The sequence below is a fragment of the Oncorhynchus gorbuscha genome, linkage group LG06 (assembly GCF_021184085.1).
Source record: "Oncorhynchus gorbuscha isolate QuinsamMale2020 ecotype Even-year linkage group LG06, OgorEven_v1.0, whole genome shotgun sequence".
Lineage (NCBI taxonomy): Eukaryota > Metazoa > Chordata > Actinopteri > Salmoniformes > Salmonidae > Oncorhynchus > Oncorhynchus gorbuscha.
Window position 1 is genome coordinate 107,255,965 of NC_060178.1, and position 22,707 is coordinate 107,278,671.

A 22,707-nucleotide genomic window follows, 5' to 3' on the forward strand; every position below is an offset into this window, starting at 1 on the left:
ATTCACCGTGCTGTGTCTATGTTTTGCCCTGTCGTGTCGTGTTTCCCTCAGATGCTGCGTGGTGAGCAGGTGTCTGAGTCTGCTAGGTTCAAGTGCCTTCCCGAGGCAACCTGCAGTTCTCGATCAAGTCTCCAGTCTGTTCTCGTCTTTACGTGTAGTATTATGCTTTTTGTTTTGTAATGTTTATTCTGGATTAAATACTCTGTTTTCGCCAAGTCGCTTTTGGGTCCTCATTCACCAGCATGACAGTATGTCTCAGTTATAAACAGTCACAGGAAACATTAACGCCACAACAATGTACTCCTCACCAGTCCTGGTGGTCCTCTCTGGCCTTCTTCCCCCTGATAAGAGAACACACAGAGAGCATAGAGAAACCACATGATGTCATACTGTACGGACATGCTTCCAAACCTCAGGATGATATTGATCTATTCTTAAGGGAGGATCCAGAAGCCCTGGTTTACAGAGGGTTATGAAATGTCCCCCACCACCGAAGCTGCTGTAACATCTGCTCCTACCTGCTCTCTCATTGATTCAGTCATAACCGACAGTAGCATTCATTCAAACACTATTTACATCTACTTAATGACAACCGGTTTCAGTTGATTGGGTTAGTGGGGTTGGTACACTGATATACTGTAGTGGGTTAAACAAGGACGCTTCCGAGATGAAAGAACATAAGGTGAGTCACATGGTGTGTGTGTGTGTGTGTGTGTGTGTGTGTGTGTGTGTGTGTGTGTGTGTGTGTGTGTGTGTGTGTGTGTGTGTGTGTGTGTGTGTGTGTGTGTGTGTGTGTGTGTGTGTGTGTGTGTGTGTGTGTGTGTGTGTGTGTGTGACAATTAACAATGATGAAATATGATTATAAGAGAGTTAATTTGCAGCCAGATTGAGACATAAATGAATGCAGGAAAGATAAATAGATCAGGGATAATCAGACTGGAGCTCACACACACACACACACACACACACACACACACACACACACACACACACACACACACACACACACACACACACACACACACACACACACACACACACACACACACACACACACACACACACACACACACACACACACACACACACACACCATGTGATGTGACTCACCTTCTGTCCTTTCATCCCAGAGGCTCCGTCTCCACCAGGCTGACCCTGAGGGAGAAGGCCAAAGGTCAAAGGTTAGTGTTCATGGTTAATGACAGCCACTTTAAATGTCACCACAATAATGTGTTGGAAGGGTGTGTGCTGTGTGTGTGTTACATACCGGATCACCTTGATCTCCTTTGTCTCCTGGGATTCCAGAGTCACCCTTCACCCCCTGGATGAGAACAGAGAGAGAGAGAGAGAGAGAGATAGAGGAGAGAGAGACATAGAAAGAGAGTGAGGGAGGGGGGATGAGAGAGATAGAGAGAGAGAGAGGAGAGAGAGTGAGATAGAGGAGAGTGAGAGAGAGAGAGAGAGAGAGAGAGAGAGAGAGAGAGAGAGAGAGAGAGAGAGAGAGAGAGAGAGAGAGAGAGAGAGAGAGAGAGAGAGAGAGAGAGATAGAATGAGAGAGAATGAGAGAGATAGATGAGAGAGAAAGAGAGCGAGTGAGAGTGAGAAAGAGAGCGAGTGAGTGAAAGAGAGAGAGAGAGAGAGAGAGAGAGAGAGAGAGAGAGAGAGAGAGAGAGAGAGAGAGAGAGAGAGAGAGATAGAAAGAAAGAGAGTGAGGGAGAGGGGATGAGAGAGATAGAGATAGAGGAGAGAGAGAGATAGAGAGAGAGAGAGAGAGAGATAGTGAGAGAGATAGAGGATGTATGTGAACATACAAGACAAGTACAACATGATTGACAGCAGAGAGAAGAGACGAGAGTGTTGTGTGTGTGACTGTGTATGTGTGTCTGCGTGTGAGTGTTAACATGACCCCTTTAAATGTCCTAAGGATCGTACAGCACATGCTTATAAACAGAAACACATCATGTTGTCTGTATCATTGTAGATGCTGCGTCTATGGGTCTACTGAGAGAATGAACTATGAAGCCCTGTTGCACTGCAGCAGTTTTCCACACTGAACCAACCAGGTCCTGATCGAATCATTCTCCTCTCCACCAATAGATGGCACTTGATGACAACAGTTCTTCAGCTGTCGTCTTTTACACAGCAGTCTTTTCTCTCTCTGTGTGGAATAGGACTGTACAGTCTGCCAATACCACCCAGTGAGTGTGAGTGGACTCAGGCTTATTCACAAGGCACAGAAATGATGGGTGGGCGTCTGCTCTCTTCAGAGGTCCTTTATATCTGTAAAATAGGGACCTTGGAGCAGTAAGGACAGGAAATCAGCAGAAGGGAAGTTAAAGTGCTCAACGCCACTGTGTCCACCTCCCAGATGGGCAAAGAACCTTAGCGTGACCCTGGACAACACCCTGTCCTTCTCTGAAAACATCAACACAGTGACTCCTGCAGGTTCCTGCTCTACAACATCCATAGAGTGTGACCTCACACAGGAAGTGGCGCAGGTCCTCATTCAGGCAGTTGTCCTAATTCAGGCACTTGTCCTAATGCAATATCTTGTCCTAATTCAGGCATTTGTCCTAATTCAGGCATCGCCCATTTAGACTACTGCTACTCTCTGTTGGCTGAGTTCCATCAAACCCCTGTCTCTGTCTCTCTCTCTCGCTCTGTGTCTGTCTCTCTCGCTCTGTCTGTCTCTCTCGCTCTGTCTCTGTCTCTCTCCTCTCGCTCTGTGTCTGTCTCTCGCTCTGTCTCTGTCTCTCTCCTCTCGCTCTGTGTCTGTCTCTCGCTCTGTCTGTCTCTCTCCTCTCGCTCTGTCTCTCTCCTCTCGCTCTGTGTCTGTCTCTCTCGCTCTGTCTCTGTCTCTCTCGCTCTGTCTCTGTCTCTCTCGCTCTGTCTCTGTCTCTCTCGCTCTGTCTCTGTCTCTCTCCTCTCACTCTGTGTCTGTCTCTCTCGCTCTGTCTGTCTCTCTCGCTCTGTCTCTGTCTCTCTCGCTCGCTCTGTCTGTCTCTCTCGCTCTGTCTGTCTCTCTCGCTCTGTCTCTGTCTCTCTCCTCTCGCTCTGTGTCTGTCTCTCTCGCTCTGTCTCTGTCTCTGTCTCTCTCGCTCTGTTTCTGTCTCTCTGTCTCTGTCTCTCTCCTCTCGCTCTGTGTCTGTCTCTCTCGCTCTGTCTGTCTCTCTCGCTCTGTCTCTGTCTCTCTCGCTCGCTCTGTGTCTGTCTCTCTCGCTCTGTCTCTGTCTCTCCTCTCGCTCTGTGTCTGTCTCTCTCGCTCTGTCTCTGTCTCTGTCTCTCTCGCTCTGTGTCTGTCTCTCTGTCTCTGTCTCTGTCTCTGTCTCTGTCTCTGTCTCTGTCTCTCTCGCTCTGTCTTTGTCTCTCTCGCTCTGTTTCTGTCTCTCTCGCTCTGTCTCTGTCTCTCTCCTCTCGCTCTGTGTCTGTCTCTCTGTCTCTGTCTCTGTCTTTGTCTCTCTCGCTCTGTCTTTGTCTCTCTCCTCTCGCTCTGTGTCTGTCTCTCTGTCTCTGTCTCTGTCTCTGTCTCTGTCTCTCTCGCTCTGTCTCTGTCTCTCTCCTCTCGCTCTGTGTCTGTCTCTCTGTCTCTGTCTTTGTCTCTCTCGCTCTGTCTTTGTCTCTCTCGCTCTGTTTCTGTCTCTCTCGCTCTGTCTCTGTCTCTCTCCTCTCGCTCTGTGTCTGTCTCTCTGTCTCTGTCTCTCTCGCTCTGTTTCTGTCTCTCTCGCTCTGTCTCTGTCTCTCTCCTCTCGCTCTGTGTCTGTCTCTCTGTCTCTGTCTCTGTCTCTCTCGCTCTGTCTCTGTCTCTCTCCTCTCGCTCTGTGTCTGTCTCTCTGTCTCTGTCTCTGTCTCTGTCTCTGTCTCTCTCGCTCTGTTTCTGTCTCTCTCGCTCTGTCTCTGTCTCTCTCCTCTCGCTCTGTGTCTGTCTCTCTGTCTCTGTCTCTCTCGCTCTGTCTCTGTCTCTCTCCTCTCGCTCTGTGTCTGTCTCTCTGTCTCTGTCTCTGTCTCTGTCTCTCTCGCTCTGTTTCTGTCTCTCTCGCTCTGTCTCTGTCTCTCTCCTCTCGCTCTGTGTCTGTCTCTCTGTCTCTGTCTCTCTCGCTCTGTCTCTGTCTCTCTCTCGCTCTGTGTCTGTCTCTCTGTCTCTGTCTCTGTCTCTGTCTCTGTCTCTCTCGCTCTGTTTCTGTCTCTCTCGCTCTGTTTCTGTCTCTCTCGCTCTGTCTCTGTCTCTCTCCTCTCGCTCTGTGTCTGTCTCTCTGTTTCTGTCTCTCTCTCTCTCTCTGTCTCTCTCGCTCTGTCTCTGTCTCTCTCCTCTCGCTCTGTGTCTGTCTCTCTGTTTCTGTCTCTCTCTCTCTCTCTGTCTCTCTCGCTCTGTTTCTGTCTCTCTCGCTCTGTCTCTGTCTCTGTCTCTGTCTCTGTCTCTGTCTCTGTGTCTGTCTCTCTGTCTCTGTCTCTGTCTCTCTCGCTCTGTTTCTGTCTCTCTCGCTCTGTCTCTGTCTCTCTCCCAAATGGTGCTTTAACAACAGTCATTATGATGTTCCTATCTTTTAATGTGATCTAGTCACTGATTGGTTGGGAGGGTTATGAGCTATTCATAACAAAACAAGCAGACAATTGCCATACATGAACAGATGGACTGGCCTATTCATATATTACAGGGGAGAAGCCTCTGTGGATAAATTGATTGTGAACATTAATTGACTTGTGAATAGTTTATACTGTATGAATGTTATTAATGCAAAATAAAATAAACATATAACCTCACCATATAGTTTATCGATTCAGGCCTCTCTTGTAAAATAGTCGTAACCATCCGTAAGGCCTTGTCCCAGGATACCTGTGTTTGATGTCTCTTCACATACTGTAGTGCTAAATGAACAGTAACGTGGAGCCCAGTGGTGCACAAGGCAGGGAGGGGACCAGCACAACTGGAGACTACGGTCTATTCAATATATCTCCCTCTCTCTCTCTCTCCCTCCTTCTCCCTCTCTATCTCTCTCCCTCCTTCTCCCTCTCTATCTCTCTCCCTCTCTTTCTTCTCTCTCTACCTCTCTCTCTCTCTCTCTCTCTCTCTCTCCCTCCTTCTCCCTCTCTCTATACATTTACCTCACTCTCCCTCCTCTCTCTCTCTCTCTCTCTCTCTCTCTCCCTCCTTCTCCCTCTCTCTATACATTTACCTCACTCTCCCTCCTCTCTCTCTCTCTCTCTCTCTCTCTCTCTCTCTCTCTCTCTCTCTCTCTCTCTCTCTCTCTCTCTCTCTCCTCTCCCTCTCTCCTTCCATTTATTTTGTACCTCTTTCCCCCCCTTTGTCTCAGTCTCTCTCTCTCTCTCTCGCTCTCTCTCTCTTCCTCTCTTTCTTTCTTTCTCTCCACCTCCCACCCACTCTCTCTCTCTCTCTGTCTCTCTCTCCTTGTTTCTCTCCTCCTCCCCTCTTTCTTTCATTCTCTCCACCTCCCACCCTCTCTCTCTCTCCTTGTCTCTCTCCTCCTCTCTTTCTTTCTCTCCACCTCCCACCCTCTCTTTCTCTCTCCTTGTCTCTCTCCTCCTCTCTTTCTTTCTCTCCACCTTCCACCCTCTCTCTTTCTCTCTCCTTGTCTCTCTCCTTGTCTCTCTCCTTGTCCCTCTCCACCTTCCACCCTCTCTCTCTCTCTCTCTCTCTCTCTCTCTCTCTCTCTCTCTCTCTCTCTCTCTCTCTCTCTCTCTCTCTCTCTCTCTCTCTCTCCTCTCCCTCCTTCTCCCTCTCTCTATACATTTACCTCACTCTCCCTCTCTCTCTCTCTCTCTCTCTCTCCCCCTCCTTCTCCCTCTCTCTATACATTTACCTCACTCTCCCTCCTCTCTCTCTCTCTCTCTCTCTCTCTCTCTCTCTCTCTCTCTCTCTCTCTCTCTCTCTCTCTCTCTCCCTCTCCATTTATTTTGTACCTCTTTCCCCCCTTTGTCTCAGTCTCTCTCTCTCTCTCTCGCTCTCTCTCTCTTCCTCTCTTTCTTTCTTTCTCTCCACCTCCCACCCACTCTCTCTCTCTCTCTGTCTCTCTCTCCTTGTTTCTCTCCTCCTCCCCTCTTTCTTTCATTCTCTCCACCTCCCACCCTCTCTCTCTCTCCTTGTCTCTCTCCTCCTCTCTTTCTTTCTCTCCACCTCCCACCCTCTCTTTCTCTCTCCTTGTCTCTCTCCTCCTCTCTTTCTTTCTCTCCACCTTCCACCCTCTCTCTTTCTCTCTCCTTGTCTCTCTCCTTGTCTCTCTCCTTGTCCCTCTCCACCTTCCACCCTCTCTCTCTCTCTCTCTCTCTCTCTCTCTCTCTCTCTCTCTCTCTCTCTCTCTCTCTCTTTCTTTCTCTCCACCTCCCACTCCCACTCCCTCTCTCTCACGGTCTCTCTCTCTCTCTCCTTGTCTCTCCTCCTCTCTTTCTTTCTCTCCACCATCCCTCTCTCTCTCTCTCTCTCTCTCTCTCTCTCTCTCTCTCTCTCTCTCTCTCTCTCTCTCTCTCTCTCTCTCTCTCTCTCTCTCTCTCTCTCTCTCTCTCTCTCTCTCTCTCTCTACCTCCTTCTCCCTCTCTCTATACATTTACCTCTCTCTCCCTCCTCTCTCTCTCTCTTTATCTCTCTTTATCTCTCTTCTCTCTCTCTCTCTCTCTCTCTCTCTCTCTCTCTCTCTCTCTCTCTCTCTCTCTCTCTCTCTCTCTCTCTCTCTCTCTCTCTCTCTCTTCTCTCTCACCTCCCACCCCCACCCACTCTCTCTCTCTGTCTCTCTCTCCTTGTTTCTCTCCTCCTCCCCTCTTTCTTTCATTCTCTTCACCTCCCACCCCTCTCTCTCTCTTTCTTGTCTCTCTCCCCCTCTTTCTTTCTCTCCACCACCCACTCTCTCTCTCTCTCTCTCTCTCTCTCTCTCTCTCTCTCTCTCTCTCTCTCTCTCTCTCTCTCTCTCTCTCTCTCTCTCTCTCTCTCTCTTCTATAGTACCTCTTTCCCCCTTTCTCTCCGTCTCTCTCTCTCTCTCTCTCTCTCTCTCTCTCTCTCTCTCTCTCTCTCTCTCTCTCTCTCTCTCTCTCTCTCTCTCTTTATAGTACCTCTTTCCCCCCCCTTTGTCTCCGTCTCTCTCTCTCTCTCTTCCTCTCTTTCTTTCTTTCTCTCCACCTCCTCGCGCTCAGTTTGTGTGTGTGGTGGCATGCTCAGTGGGTGTGTGTGTGTTTGTTTGTGTGTGTGGGTTGCACAGTGTGAGGGGATAGGCAGAGTACTCCATGAATCACATCTCCATAACAGCATCTCTCTCCCACTGACAGACAGACCCAAACAGGGGCAGACTGAGCACTGCAGAGGCTAAAGGCAAAGGGAGAAGAGATACAAGGAGGGAGAGAGAGAGGGTGGGAGGTGGAGAGAATGAAAGAAAGAGGGGAGGAGGAGAGAAACAAGGAGAGAGAGAGAGAGAGACCCTCTCTCTCTCTCTCTCTCTCTCTCTCTCTCTCTCTCTCTCTCTCTCTCTCTCTCTCTCTCTCTCTCTCTCTCTCTCTCTCTCTCTCCTTGTTTCTCTCCTTGTTTCTCTCCTCCTCCCCTCTTTCTTTCATTCTCTCCACCTCCCACCCTCTCTCTCTCCCTCCTTGTATCTCTTCTCCCTTTAGCCACACACAAACAAACACACACACACCCACTGAGCATGCCGCCACACACACAAACTGAGCATGCTACAGACTTCTCTAAGGGAGAGGGAGAGGGGACTCCAATCACAGAGAGACATATGTTAGGCAAGCTACAATTTAGAGAAGCAGAACTCTCATATTTCTGTCTAGAGCTCTAGTAGTGAAAGGAGGGAGGGATTGAGTGAGTCAGTGAGTGGTGTTGAGTGTTGTTCACCGTGAAGCTACCTTATTATCAGATAGGACTATTACATTCTACCTTATTATCAGATAGGACTATTACATTCTACCGTATTATCAGATAGGACTATTACCTTCTACCGTATTATAGGATAGAACTATAACCTCCTACCTTATTATCAGATACGACTATTACCTTCTACCTTATTATCAGATAGGACTATTACCTTCTGGATGTGTGTTAATACTACTGGATGTGTGTCAATTCTACTGGATGTGAGTCAGCCTTACTGGATGTGTGTCAGCCCTACTGGATGTTTGTCAAGCCTATTGGATTTGTGTCAAACCTACTGGATGTGTGTCAATTCTACTGGATGTGAGTCAGCCTTACTGGATGCGTGTCAGCCCTAATGGATGTGTTTAGCCCTACTGGATGTGTGTCAACCCTACTGTATGTGAGTCAGCCCTACTGGATGTGTGTCAGCCCTACTGGATGTGTGTCAACCCTACTGTATGTGAGTCAGCCCTTCTGGATGTGAGTCAACCCTACTGGATGTGTGTCAGCCCTACTGGATGTGTGTCTATCCTACTGGACGTGTGTGAGCCCTATTGGATGTGTGTCAATCCTACTGGATGTGAGTCAGCCCTACTGGATGTGTGTCTATCCTACTGGATTTGTGTCAGCCCTATTGGATGTGTGTCTATCCTACTGTATGTGTGTCAGCCCTACTGGGTGTTTGTCTATCCTACTGGATGTGTGTCAGCCCTACTGGATGTGTGTCTATCCTACTGGACGTGTGTGAGCCCTATTGGATGTGTGTCTATCCTACTGGATGTGAGTCAGCCCTATTGGATGTGTGTCAGCCCTACTGGATGTGAGTCAGCCCTACTGGATGTGTGTCTATCCTACTGGATGTGTGTCAGCCCTACTGGATGTGTGTCAGCCCTACTGGATGTGTGTCAGCCCTACTGGATGTGAGTCAGCCCTACTGGATGTGTGTCAGCCCTACTGGATGTGTGTCTATCCTACTGGATGTGAGTCAGCCCTACTGGATGTGAGTCAGTGTGTCTAACCTACTGGATGTGTGTCAACCCTACTGGATGTGTGTCAGCCCTACTGGATGTGTGTCTATCCTACTGGATGTGAGTCAGCCCTACTGGATGTGAGTCAGTGTGTCTAACCTACTGGATGTGTGTCAACCCTACTGGATGTGTGTCAGCCCTACTGGATGTGTGTCAATCCTACTGGACGTGTGTGAGCCCTATTGGATGTGTGTCTATCCTACTGGATGTGAGTCAGCCCTACTGGATGTGTGTCAGCCCTACTGGATGTGTGTCTATCCTACTGGGCGTGTGTGAGCCCTATTGGATGTGTGTCTATCCTACTGGATGTGTGTCAACCCTACTGGATGTGTGTCAGCCCTACTGGATGTCTGTCTATCCTACTGGATGTGAGTCAGCCCTACTGGATGTGAGTCAGTGTGTCTAACCTACTGGATGTGTGTCAACCCTACTGGATGTGTGTCAGCCATACTGGATGTGTGTCAATCCTACTGGACGTGGGTGAGCCCTATTGGATGTGTGTCTATCCTACTGGATGTGAGTCAGCCCTACTGGATGTGTGTCAGCCCTACTGGATGTGTGTCTATCCTACTGGGCGTGTGTGAGCCCTATTGGATGTGTGTCTATCCTACTGGATGTGTGTCAACCCTACTGGATGTGTGTCAGCCCTACTGGATGTCTGTCTATCCTACTGGATGTGAGTCAGCCCTACTGGATGTGAGTCGGTGTGTCTATCCTACTGGATGTGAGTCAGCCCTACTGGATGTGGGATGGTGTGTCTATCCTACTGGATGTGTGTCTATCCTACTGGATGTGAGTCAGCCCTACTGGGTGTGTGTCTATCCTACTGGATGTGTGCCTATCCTACTGAATGTGTGCCTATCCTACTGGATGTGTGGCAGTGTGTCTATTCTATTGGTTGTGTGTCAAATCTACTGGTATCTCTCTCTATATATCTCTCTCTCTCTCGCTCTTTCTCTCTCTCTTTCTCTCTCTCTCTCTCTCTCTCTCTCTCTCTCTCTCTCTCTCTCTCTCTCTCTCTCTCTCTCTCTCTCTCTCTCTCTCTCTCTCTCTCTTTCTCATATGCATGCAAGCACACACACACACACACAATCCCCACACCTGTCAAAATGTGTCCCATCCTGTCCTCTTAAATAAACACCCTGCCACAGCACTATCCCTGGTGCCTTCATCCTGTCCTCTTAAATAAACATCCTGCCACAACATTATCCCTGGTGCCTTCAGACACAACACTATCCCTGGTGCCTTCAGACACAACACTACCCCTGGTGCCTTCAGACACAACACTACCCCTGGTGCCTTCAGACACAACACTACCCCTGGTGCCTTCAGACACAACACTACCCTGGTGCCTTCAGACACAACACTACCCTGGTGCCTTCAGACACAACACTATCCCTGGTGCCTTCAGACACAACACTACCCTGGTGCCTTCAGACACAACACTACCCCTGGTGCCTTCAGACACAACACTACCCCTGGTGCCCCCCCTGGTGCCTTCAGACACAACACTACCCCTGGTGCCTTCAGACACAACACTACCCCTGGTGCCTTCAGACACAACACTACCCCTGGTGCCTTCAGACACAACACTACCCCTGGTGCCTTCAGACACAACACTATCCCTGGTGCCTTCAGACACAACACTACCCCTGGTGCCTTCAGACACAACACTACCCCTGGTGCCTTCAGACACAACACTACCCCTGGTGCCTTCAGACACAACACTACCCCTGGTGCCTTCAGACACAACACTACCCCTGGTGCCTTCAGACACAACACTACCCCTGGTGCCTTCAGACACAACACTATCCCTGGTGCCTTCAGACACAACACTACCCCCTGGTGCCTTCAGACACAACACTACCCCTGGTGCCTTCAGACACAACACTATCCCTGGTGCCTTCAGACACAACACTACCCCTGGTGCCTTCAGACACAACACTACCCCTGGTGCCTTCAGACACAACACTACCCCTGGTGCCTTCAGACACAACACTATCCCTGGTGCCTTCAGACACAACACTACCCCTGGTGCCTTCAGACACAACACTACCCCTGGTGCCTTCAGACACAACACAACACTACCCCTGGTGCCTTCAGACACAACACTACCCCTGGTGCCTTCAGACACAACACTACCCCTGGTGCCTTCAGACACAACACCCTGGTGCCTTCAGACACAACACTACCCCTGGTGCCTTCCCCTGGTGCCTTCAGACACAACACTACCCCTGGTGCCTTCAGACACAACACTACCCCTGGTGCCTTCAGACACAACACTACCCCTGGTGCCTTCAGACACAACACTACCCCTGGTGCCTTCAGACACAACACTACCCCTGGTGCCTTCAGACACAACACTACCCCTGGTGCCTTCAGACACAACACTACCCCTGGTGCCTTCAGACACAACACTACCCCTGGTGCCTTCAGACACAACACTACCCCTGGTGCCTTCAGACACAACACTACCCCTGGTGCCTTCAGACACAACACTACCCCTGGTGCCTTCAGACACAACACTACCCCTGGTGCCTTCAGACACAACACTACCCCTGGTGCCTTCAGACACAACACTACCCCTGGTGCCTTCAGACACAACACTACCCCTGGTGCCTTCAGACACAACACTACCCTGGTGCCTTCAGACACAACACTACCCCTGGTGCCTTCAGACACAACACTATCCCTGGTGCCTTCAGACACAACACTACCCCTGGTGCCTTCAGACACAACACTACCCCTGGTGCCTTCAGACACAACACTACCCTGGTGCCTTCAGACACAACACTACCCCTGGTGCCTTCAGACACAACACTACCCCTGGTGCCTTCAGACACCACTGGTGCCTTCAGACACAACACTACCCCTGGTGCCTTCAGACACAACACTACCCCTGGTGCCTTCAGACACAACACTACCCCTGGTGCCTTCAGACACAACACTACCCCTGGTGCCTTGGTGCCTTCAGACACAACACTACCCCTGGTGCCTTCAGACACAACACTACCCCTGGTGCCTTCAGACACAACACTACCCCTGGTGCCTTCAGACACAACACTACCCCTGGTGCCTTCAGACACAACACTACCCCTGGTGCCTTCAGACACAACACTACCCCTGGTGCCTTCAGACACAACACTACCCCTGGTGCCTTCAGACACAACACTATCCCTGGTGCCTTCAGACACAACACTACCCCTGGTGCCTTCAGACACAACACTACCCCTGGTGCCTTCAGACACAACACTACCCCTGGTGCCTTCAGACACAACACTACCCTGGTGCCTTCAGACACAACACTACCCCTGGTGCCTTCAGACACAACACTATCCCTGGTGCCTTCAGACACAACACTACCCCTGGTGCCTTCAGACACAACACTACCCCTGGTGCCTTCAGACACAACACTACCCCTGGTGCCTTCAGACACAACACTACCCCTGGTGCCTTCAGACACAACACTATCCCTGGATGCCTTCAGACACAACACTACCCCTGGTGCCTTCAGACACAACACTACCCCTGGTGCCTTCAGACACAACACTACCCCTGGTGCCTTCAGACACAACACTACCCCTGGTGCCTTCAGACACAACACTACCCCTGGTGCCTTCAGACACAACACTACCCCTGGTGCCTTCAGACACAACACTACCCCTGGTGCCTTCAGACACAACACTACCCCTGGATGCCTTCAGACACAACACTACCCCTGGTGCCTTCAGACACAACACTATCCCTGGTGCCTTCAGACACAACACTACCCCTGGTGCCTTCAGACACAACACTATCCCTGGATGCCTTCAGCGTGACAGAATGGTGTTGAATGTTTAATTCAACAGAAACGGCACTGAACGACCCGTTGAAGAACGGTGTCATTATGGTGGCCCACAGGGAGATGGTATGGTGTGTGCTGCAGTTTGAGTATTTTCCATGAAGTCCACCAATTTTCCTTGCTACGAAAAATGCAACCATTCCGGTACCATCCCACTAAAAGTATACACACCTCTACGTATGTATGTGGACAGTGAAGCTAATACAGTATTTGAAATACGGCTTTATACTCCAACATTTTGGATTTGAGATCAAGTCTGGCTGAGGCACACAGTACCGTCAACTTAGACCTGTAGAGAGAAGCAGAGACAAATGGTTTCTCTGTCCAGGAGTAACACAATACAAGTTTGTCCAGCCAGCTGGTCAGCCACCTTTCTCTTTTCTCAGGGTACAGGAGCCATTAAAAACCTTCTAGCCGAGGCCAACATCAACATCAACACAGACCACTGGACCTATACAACATGATCAACGCATCCGCTACGTTCAAGAGGTTTTGTCCCACTGCCTCTGACTGACCCGGTACACAACGCTTTCATTCCTGTTATGGTCACCGGAACAAGTGGACCATAAGAGGGGGGTGGTGTGTTTGTTTCCGGGGCAGTAGGAGGGCCTCATTGTGACTCTGCCTTTCTCGATTTCTATCCCCGTCTCTCACTCTCTGACTCTCTCACATACCTCGTGGTTAGCTTCAACACCCGGGGGTTCCATGAAAATGACTGCAGGCCTTTTGCTAAAGCACTGTAGGTAATGGCCATCTGTCTGTGATGAGAAGGAGCACTGAGTCACACTGAGAGACAAGCAGCAGGAGGGAGAGGAAGAGAGGCTGTCTGTGTGTCTGTGACTGTGTGCGTGTGCGTTTGTGTGTCCGTGAGGGTGTGCATGTGCGTGTCAGTGAGGGCGTTATTTAATATGCACAGCACCACTATTGGTTGAGAGATGCCAGTCCTCCGTGTCTCCTTAGTCAATCACAAATCATGTTGAAACAGTAGTCCCAGTAGTCTCACATGAAAGGGGTACTATCAGGAAACTGAGACTAGCTGGTACATCACATGACAGGGGTACTCTCAGGACACTGAGGCTAGCTGGTACGTCACATGACAGGGGTACTCTCAGGACACTGAGGCTAGCTGGTATATCACATGACAGAGGTACTCTCAGGACACTGAGGCTAGCTGGTACAACACATGACAGGGGTACTAGCAGGACACTGAGGCTAGCTGGTACATCACATGACAGGGGTACTCTCAGGACACTGAGGCTAGCTGGTACGTCACATGAAAGGGGTACTCTCAGGACATTGAGGCTAGCTGGGACATCACATGACAGGGGTACAATCAGGACACTGAGGCTAGCTGGTACATAACATGACAGGGGTACTCTCAGGACACTGAGGCTAGCTGGTACGTCACATGACAGGGGTACTCTCAGGACATTGAGGCTAGCTGGGACATCACATGACAGGGGTACAATCAGGACACTGAGGCTAGCTGGTACATCACATGACAGGGGTACTAGCAGGACACCTAGGCTAGCTGGTACGTCATATGACAGGGGTACAATCAGGACACTGAGGCTAGCTGGTACATCACATGACAGGGGTACTATCAGGACACTGAGGCTAGCTGGTACGTCACATGACAGGGGTACAATCAGGACACTGAGGCTAGCTGGTACGTCACATGACAGGGGTACAATCAGGACACTGAGGCTAGCTGGTACATCACATGACAGGGGTACTAGCAGGATACCTAGGCTAGCTGGTACGTCACATGACAGGGGTACAATCAGGACACTGAGGCTAGCTGGTACATCACATGACAGGGGTACTAGCAGGACACCTAGGCTAGCTGGGACATCACATGACAGGGGTACTATCAGGACAATGAGGCTAGCTGGTACATCACATGACAGGGGTACAATCAGGACAATGAGGCTAGCTGGTACATCACATGACAGGGGTACTATCAGGACACTGAGGCTAGCTGGCACATCACATGACAGGGGTACTATCAGGACACTGACATCCTCCTTGTCCTCCCTTTTTCCTACGATGTTGTATCCTATAACTATGTGGGTACGTCTGATATTGCACATTATATGGGCTCTGGTCCAAAGTAGTGCACTAAATAGGCAATAGGGTGCCATTTGTGAGGCCTAATGAGTTATTAAGGTGTCAGAGAGTACAGAAAGAAATGTGGGAGAACCGTAACGGTCAGCAGCTGAGGTGATGCTAAAGATAATTGAACCTATTGAGCATGGCGGTGACAGTGACGGAAGATGAGCACCATCTTTCTGTCTATCTGGTTTGAATTCTCATTATCACAAGTTTAATCAGAGTGTCAGTGCATGAACATAGTAGAATGGGTCAAATAACAGAATCATTCCATATCAACAAAGTCCAGTTGGTTACTAAAAGGCAGCAGGAAGCAGTAGAGTGTAAATTAGAAATGTTCATTAGGGCAGCTGTTGCAAAACATTTGACAACGTTTTAACAGGAAATATTCAAACAAGGGATTTATAATTGAAGGCGCTGTGTAGTCTGCGTAAAAATTTTTTTTTAGGAACTAATTTCCTGCTGAGAGTAAGAAAAGTAGAATAAACGAGGTGAAATGTCTAAATATGGTTGAACATCAGCAGTGTTCCACTTTTTATGTCAGTCACTGTCATTCACTCAATTAGCACATCAGCTAACATTTTATAGATGGCTAGTCAAGTTGGTCTAGTCAGCGGTGTTGGGGAGGAGTGAACTACATTTACTTCAACTAGAAAATGTAATTACATTTTGCAGTAGCTTGGTGGTAGTTGAACGATATGAAATCTTGGTAGTGTTTTCAGTAGTTCATTATGTTTTTCCCTTGTAGAGTAGCTAACTCCTAGAACGAAATAATACTCTTTTTTTGTCAAATAAAATATGGGTGAAGTAAGTAAGAAGGTCCTTTCTTTTTCGGTATCAGACCTGCCTAATTCTCACTTTTTGTGTTTAATAGGCTAAATTACACATTCTGTTGACATCTGACTCCACAGTGATCTGTTCTGGCCATATATAGTCTATGACGTTTCAGAGTTAGATGATAATTCTTCACGCAGTAGTTTGGATGAAGTGAACTACTTTTTTTATAAGTAACTGAAGTTTAGTAAACTATATTTTTCATAAGGGTAGCTTTAGTTTAGTAAACTATATTTTTCATAAGGGTAGCTTTAGTTTAGTAAACTATATTTTTCATAAGGGTAGCTTTAGTTTAGTAAACTATATTTTTCATAAGGGTAGCTTTAGTTTAGTAAACTATATTTTTCACAAGGGTAGCTTTAGTTTAGTAAACTATATTTTTCATAAGGGTAGCTTTAGTTTAGTAAACTATATTTTTCATAAGGGTAGCTTTAGTTTAGTAAAACAAAAATTCATAAGGGTAGCTTTAGTTTAGCTTAGCTTCTTCCAATGTGAAGTAATTTGTAGCTTGGTAAATGGTAAACTAGATTTTCAGAGTAGCTTCCCCATCACTGCTAGACAGCTACCAAATGACCGACCAGGCACACATGGCATGTGCCCAGGTCGCCTAACCCCCAGGGGGCCCCTGTTGATTTGGTTAGTCACTCACTCAGATATCATTAACATGGCATGTGCCCAGGGCCCCTAACCCCCAGGGGGCCCCTATTGATTTGGTTAGTCACTCACTCAGATATCATTAACATGGCATGTGCCCAGGGCCCCTAACCCCCAGGGGCCCCTATTGATTTGGTTAGTCACTCACTCAGATATCATTAACATGGCATGAGCCCAGGGCCCCTAACCCCAGGGGGCCCCTATTGATTTGGTTAGTCACTCACTCAGATATCATTAACATGGCATGTGCCCAGGGCCCCTAACCCCCAGGGGCCCCTATTGATTTGGTTAGTCACTCACTCAGATATCATTAACATGGCATGTGCCCAGGGCCCCTAACCCCCAGGGGCCCCTATTGATTTGGTTAGTCACTCACTCAGATATCATTAACATGGCATGAGCCCAGGGCCCCTAACCCCCAGGGGGCCCCTATTGATTTGGTTAGTCACTCACTCAGATATCATTAACATGGCATGTGCCCCGGGCCCCTAACCCCCAGTGTCCCCCATTGATTTGGTTAGTCACTCAATCAGATATCATTAACATGGCATGTGCCCAGGGCCCCTAACCCCCAGGGGGCCCCTATTGATTTGGTTAGTGTCACGAACCGGCTCAAAGCCCGTAACAAAGGGAGACAACGTGGAGATAAGGAGTAACAAAAGATATATTTATTAACTAAAGCAACTAAGGAAAATATCCAATGGTGTGTGTAATCAGTAGTCCGTAGTGTAAGTGAGTGTTTTGCATGCATGAATGTGATAATGCAGGGTGTTGAAAGGTGCCAAAGCAAACAAACAAAAGGCCACCAAGAACCACACCACAATCTACAACAGGTGTCTGCATGGAGAGAGTCTCCTCCATGAATGTGGAAGAGGTCTATTTATCCTGGGAGACACCTGGCCCAGGTGTTTCCCATGTAGCTGACGACCCTCCCAACTCCGCCCACCGGCATCCTAATAAGGAAACAAGAACAAAGACAGAATACGGCAGACAGAGTGGGAGGGTCGTCACATTCCCCCCCATAAAACCGGGGACCAACAAGGACCCCGGAACAACATACCATCCTCCCGCGTCCCAAATTGACACAGGTCTCCCGCGTCCCAAATTGACACAGGCCTCCCGCGTCCCAAATTGACACAGGCCTCCCGCGTCCCAAATTGACACAGGCCTCCCGCGTCCCAAATTGACACAGGCCTCCCGCGTCCCAAATTGACACAGGCCTCCCGCGTCCCAAATTGACACAGGCCTCCCGCGTCCCAAATTGACACAGGCCTCCCGCGTCCCAAATTGACACAGGCCTCCCGCGTCCCAAATTGACACAGGCCTCCCGCGTCCCAAATTGACACAGGCCTCCCGCGTCCCAAATTGACACAGGCCTCCCGCGTCCCAAATTGACACAGGCCTCCCGCGTCCCAAATTGACACAGGCCTCCCGCGTCCCAAATTGACACAGGCCTCTGCGTCCCAAATTGACACAGGCCTCTGCGTCCCAAATTGACACAGGCCTCTGCGTCCCAAATTGACACAGGCCTCTGCGTCCCAAATTGACACATCTGCTTGCAGCAAAACTGCACCTGCCCCCACATGACTAGCATCCACCTGCAAGGTAAATGACAAATCCATGCGAGGAGCAGCCAGCACTGGAGTTGAGGTAAGCAACCTCTTTGAATCTTCAAAAGCGTGTTGACAACGAGTAGACCAAACGTAAACAGCCTTAGCTTTCAGCATATCTGTCAAGGGAGCGACCACAGTAGAGAAGTTATTACAAAAACTACGGTAATAACCAATCATGCCCAAGAAACGCATCAGTTCCTTTTTAGTAGTTGGTGGTGGAAAAGCATCAATAGCCACCACTTTAGCCCGAACAGGACGCACTTCACCCTGCCCAACCACTTTTCCAAGGTATGTAACGGTCGCCTGAGCAAACTCACATTTTGCCAGATTGATTGTGAGGCGACCCGCAGCCAGTTTGCGCGACAGTTATCTTTACAGTTTAATCGCTGGTGTTCTGCCTCTGCAGTTGTGACTTTCCAAGGGCTGTGTGATCTGATTATGTTAGAGCAATTTAAGGACACAATTCCTGATCGTATTGCCACTTATATTAATGAACAGAAAGTAAAGAATGTTGCTGAAGCTGCGGTTTTGGCGGACGAGTATGTGTTGACTCACAAAAGTGTCTTTGCAAAACCCCGTATTCGGAAAGAGTGGGGGCTCATCCGGGATCTTTGAACTATTGGTTTGGGAGACCGTGGAGGTACGTGTTTAGTTTGAATATGGTGTTTGAGTGTGATCGGCCCAGTATTGGTTGCCTTTGTTGTTTGGTTTGTGTGCTGCGTTGGAGAGAGTATAATGGTTAGTTTCCAGGCCCTGCCTAGCCTGAACTCTTGTTCTACTTTCTGTTGGGACGTCAGTCTGAAGTGAGTAATCTGCTGTGTACCTCGGTGGGAGATTTGGGTAGGGTAGTGGAACTTGCTACCCGGAGCTATAGCCTTTTTCCCCTGATAGGTTTAGCGACGTGTTTCATTTTTTGGAATATGTTGGGCATGGTTAATGTTTGTTATTTTTGTGTGGTGTCTGTGGACTGAGCAGTTGTCTCGGGGCACATCCGTGGCTTGGTGGAATTTGCCAGCATGCTGGGGAGTTCTATTTCCTTGCCAGCGGGCTACAGTGCGTAAATTCCCACCGCAAATCTGCACGAAGACTAGGGTTGAGTTATTGTAGGTTTTGGGGAAGCTCCATATCTCATCTCTCTTCTGTGGTGCTCAGGGTGATTGTCAATTCTCGGGTTGTGTTCTGGTGTGCTCAGCAGAAGGGAAGAGCGAGAATTTTTTTGTGTGATTATGGCGTCTTATGTAGATAAGTTCATTCGCTCTCCATCAGAGGAATTGTTAGATTTAGGTACTAAAGAACAGCTGTTGAAGGTCGCGGAACACTACAAGGTTGAGATTAGTGATAAACGTCTAAAGAATTCTATTAGGTTGATATTGAAAGCCAATCTGATGGAGAGTGGTATTCTTGAAGTTACCACCGGGCCAGCCTCTGCTGAGGATTTGTTGTCTCCCCATAACGTTACAATGGCCATTCCATCGGTTAGTCCTAGTAGCCTTCTTTTTGAACAGCAGAAAGAACTGCTTTTGTTACAGCTAGAGCATGATCGTGAGAAGCTAGAGCATGATCGGCAGCATGATCGTGAGAAGCTAGAGCATGATCGTGTGAAATATGAAAAGGAATTGGCATTTAAACAAGATATGGAGCGTGCTAAAATCAAGTTGCAACAAGAACAAAGACAGAATACGGCAGACAGAGTGGGAGGGTCGTCACATTAGTCACTCACTCAGATATCATTAACATGGCATGTGCCCAGGGCCCTTAACCCCCAGGGGACCCTATTGATTTGGTTAGTCACTCACTCAGATATCATTAACATGGCATACTGTAAGTCATGGCAAAATGTGTAGAATTGCAGAAAGGTAACTTTAACACTGCAACAACAAAATCCACTGCCAAGAAGGGGGGCACTAAAATGTTTTGCCCAGGGAGGTGAGAGGGGCCCCCCAACCAAATATTGCTTAGGGCCGCCAAAAGGCTAGGGGTGGCTCTGTTCTTATAGGAAAAGTTCAGATAGTACTAGATAGTACCTCCCAGATGTAGATATTATAGGCTCTGTTTTATAGAGGTTTCTTCTGTTTTATAGCTACTGGACACAACCCTTCTATAGATACATGTTGAGTTGTCTACTGTTTATACCTACTGGACACAACCCTTCTATAGATACATGTTGAGTTGTGTTCTGTTTATACCTACTGGACACAACCCTTCTATAGATACATGTTGAGTTGTCTTCTGTTTATACCTACTGGACACAACACTTCTATAGATACATGTTGAGTTGTCTTCTGTGTTATACCTACTGGACACAACCCTTCTATAGATACATGTTGAGTTGTCTTCTGTATATACCTACTGGACACAACCCTTCTATAGATACATGTTGAGTTGTCTTCTGTTTATACCTACTGGACACAACACTTCTATAGATACATGTTGAGTTGTCTTCTGTTTATACCTACTGGACACAACCCTTCTATAGATACATGTTGAGTTGTCTTCTGTGTTTACCTACTGGACACAACACTTCTATAGATACATGTTGAGTTGTCTTCTGTGTTATACCTACTGGACACAACCCTTCTATAGATACATGTTGAGTTGTCTTCTGTATATACCTACTGGACACAACCCTTCTATAGATACATGTTGAGTTGTCTTCTGTTTATACCTACTGGACACAACACTTCTATAGATACATGTTGAGTTGTCTTCTGTTTATACCTACTGGACACAACCCTTCTATAGATACATGTTGAGTTGTCTTCTGTGTTTACCTACTGGACACAACCCTTCTATAGATACATGTTGAGTTGTCTACTGTTCATACCTACTGGACACAACCCTTCTATAGATACATGTTGAGTTGTCTTCTGTTTATACCTACTGGACACAACCCTTCTATAGATACATGTTGAGTTGTCTACTGTTTATACCTACTGGACGCAACCCTTCTATAGATACATGTTGAGTTGTCTTCTGTTTATACCTACTGGACACAACCCTTCTATAGATACATGTTGAGTTGTCTTCTGTTTATACCTACTGGACACAACCCTTCTATAGATACATGCAGGCAATGAGGCAGTGATCGCTGAGATCCTGGTTGAAGACAGCAGAGTTGTATTTAGAATGGCTAGTTGGTCAGGAGGATATTTATGAGGGTGCCCATGGTTACGGATTTAGGGTTGTACCTGGTAGGTTCCTTGATTATTTGTGTGAGATTGAGGGCATCTAGCTTAGATTGTAGGACGGCCGGGGTGTTAAGCATATCCCAGTTTAGGTCACATAACAGTACGAACTCTGAAGATAGATGGGGGGCAATCAATTCACATATGGTGTCCAGGGCACAGCTGGAAGCTGAAGGGGGTCTATAACAAGCGGTAACGATGATAGACTTATTTCTGGAGAGGTGGATTTAAAAAAATAGAAGCTTGAATTGTCTGGGCACAGACCTGGATAATATGACAGAGCTCTGCAGGCTATCTCTGCAGTAGATTGAAACTCCGTCACCTTTGGCAGTTCTATGTTGTCGGAAAATGTTGTAGTTGGGGATGGAAATGTCAGAATTTTTGGTGGCCTTCCTAAACCAGGATTCAGATACAGCTAGGACATCAGGGTTGACGGAGTGTGCTAAAGCAGTAAATAAAACAAACTTCGAGAAGAGGCTTCCGATGTTAACATGCATGAAACCAAGGCTTTTACGGATACAGAAGTCAACAAATGAGAGTGCCTGGGAATAGGTGTGGTGCTGGGGCCTATAAGGTCTGGGTTAACTTCTACATCACCAGAGGAACAGAGGAGGAGTAGGATAAGGGTACGGCTAAAGGCTATATGATCTGGTCGTGTAGTGTGTTGGGAACAGAGAATTAAAAGAGCAGATTTCTGGGCGTGGCAGCATAGATTCAGGGCATAATGTACAGACAAGGGTATGGTAGGATGTGAGTACAGTGGAGGTAAACCTAGGCATTGAGTGACAATGAGAGTGGTAGTGTCTCTCGAGGCACCAGTTAAGCCAGGTGGATCTTAGGGTGACTCTTAGGGTGACAGTGATGGTTCTTAGGGTGACAGTGATCATTTCTTAGATGACAATGATGGTTCAGGCTCATTTTCTCAATGTTCAGTAACACCTTAGGCCGGCGATAGTGCTGCGTCGATAGTATTGAATACCCTGATAGTCCGGCATGCCTCTGAGAGATGAGACTCAATTAGGACTAGTGTGGATCTCTCCTGCAGACGAGTCTCAATTAGGACTACTGTGGATCTCTCCTACAGATGAGTCTCAATTAGGACTAGTGTGGATCTCTCCTACATATGAGTCTCAATTAGGACTAGTGTGGATCTCTCCTACAGATGAGTCTCAATTAGGACTAGTGTGGATCTCTCCTACAGATGAGTCTCAATTAGGACTAGTGTGGATCTCTCCTACATATGAGTCTCAATTAGGACTAGTGTGGATCTCTCCTACAGATGAGTCTCAATTAGGACTAGTGTGGATCTCTCCTACAGATGAGTCTCAATTAGTGTGGATCTCTCCTACATATGAGTCTCAATTAGGACTAGTGTGGATCTCTCCTACATATGAGTCTCAATTAGGACTAGTGTGGATCTCTCCTACATATGAGTCTCAATTAGGACTAGTGTGGATCTCTCCTACATATGAGTCTCAATTAGGACTAGTGTGGATCTCTCCTACATATGAGTCTCAATTAGGACTAGTGTGGATCTCTCCTACATATGAGTCTCAATTAGGACTAGTGTGGATCTCTCCTACA

General features: G+C 48.0%; 1 protein-coding gene across 1 annotated transcript in view; it reads right to left on the bottom strand.

Annotated features, from left to right (window-relative positions):
- The window catches only part of LOC124038795 (collagen alpha-1(XIX) chain-like), a 238,629-nt gene that overhangs the window by 53,219 nt on the left and 162,703 nt on the right, over nucleotides 1–22,707 (bottom strand). The window contains exons 12-14 of the mRNA XM_046354858.1: nucleotides 1,268–1,321; nucleotides 1,111–1,155; nucleotides 309–341 (exon numbers count right to left, since the gene is read on the bottom strand). Of these exons, the coding sequence (XP_046210814.1) occupies nucleotides 309–341; nucleotides 1,111–1,155; nucleotides 1,268–1,321 (132 nt within the window). The remainder of the gene's footprint in view (nucleotides 1–308; nucleotides 342–1,110; nucleotides 1,156–1,267; nucleotides 1,322–22,707) is intronic.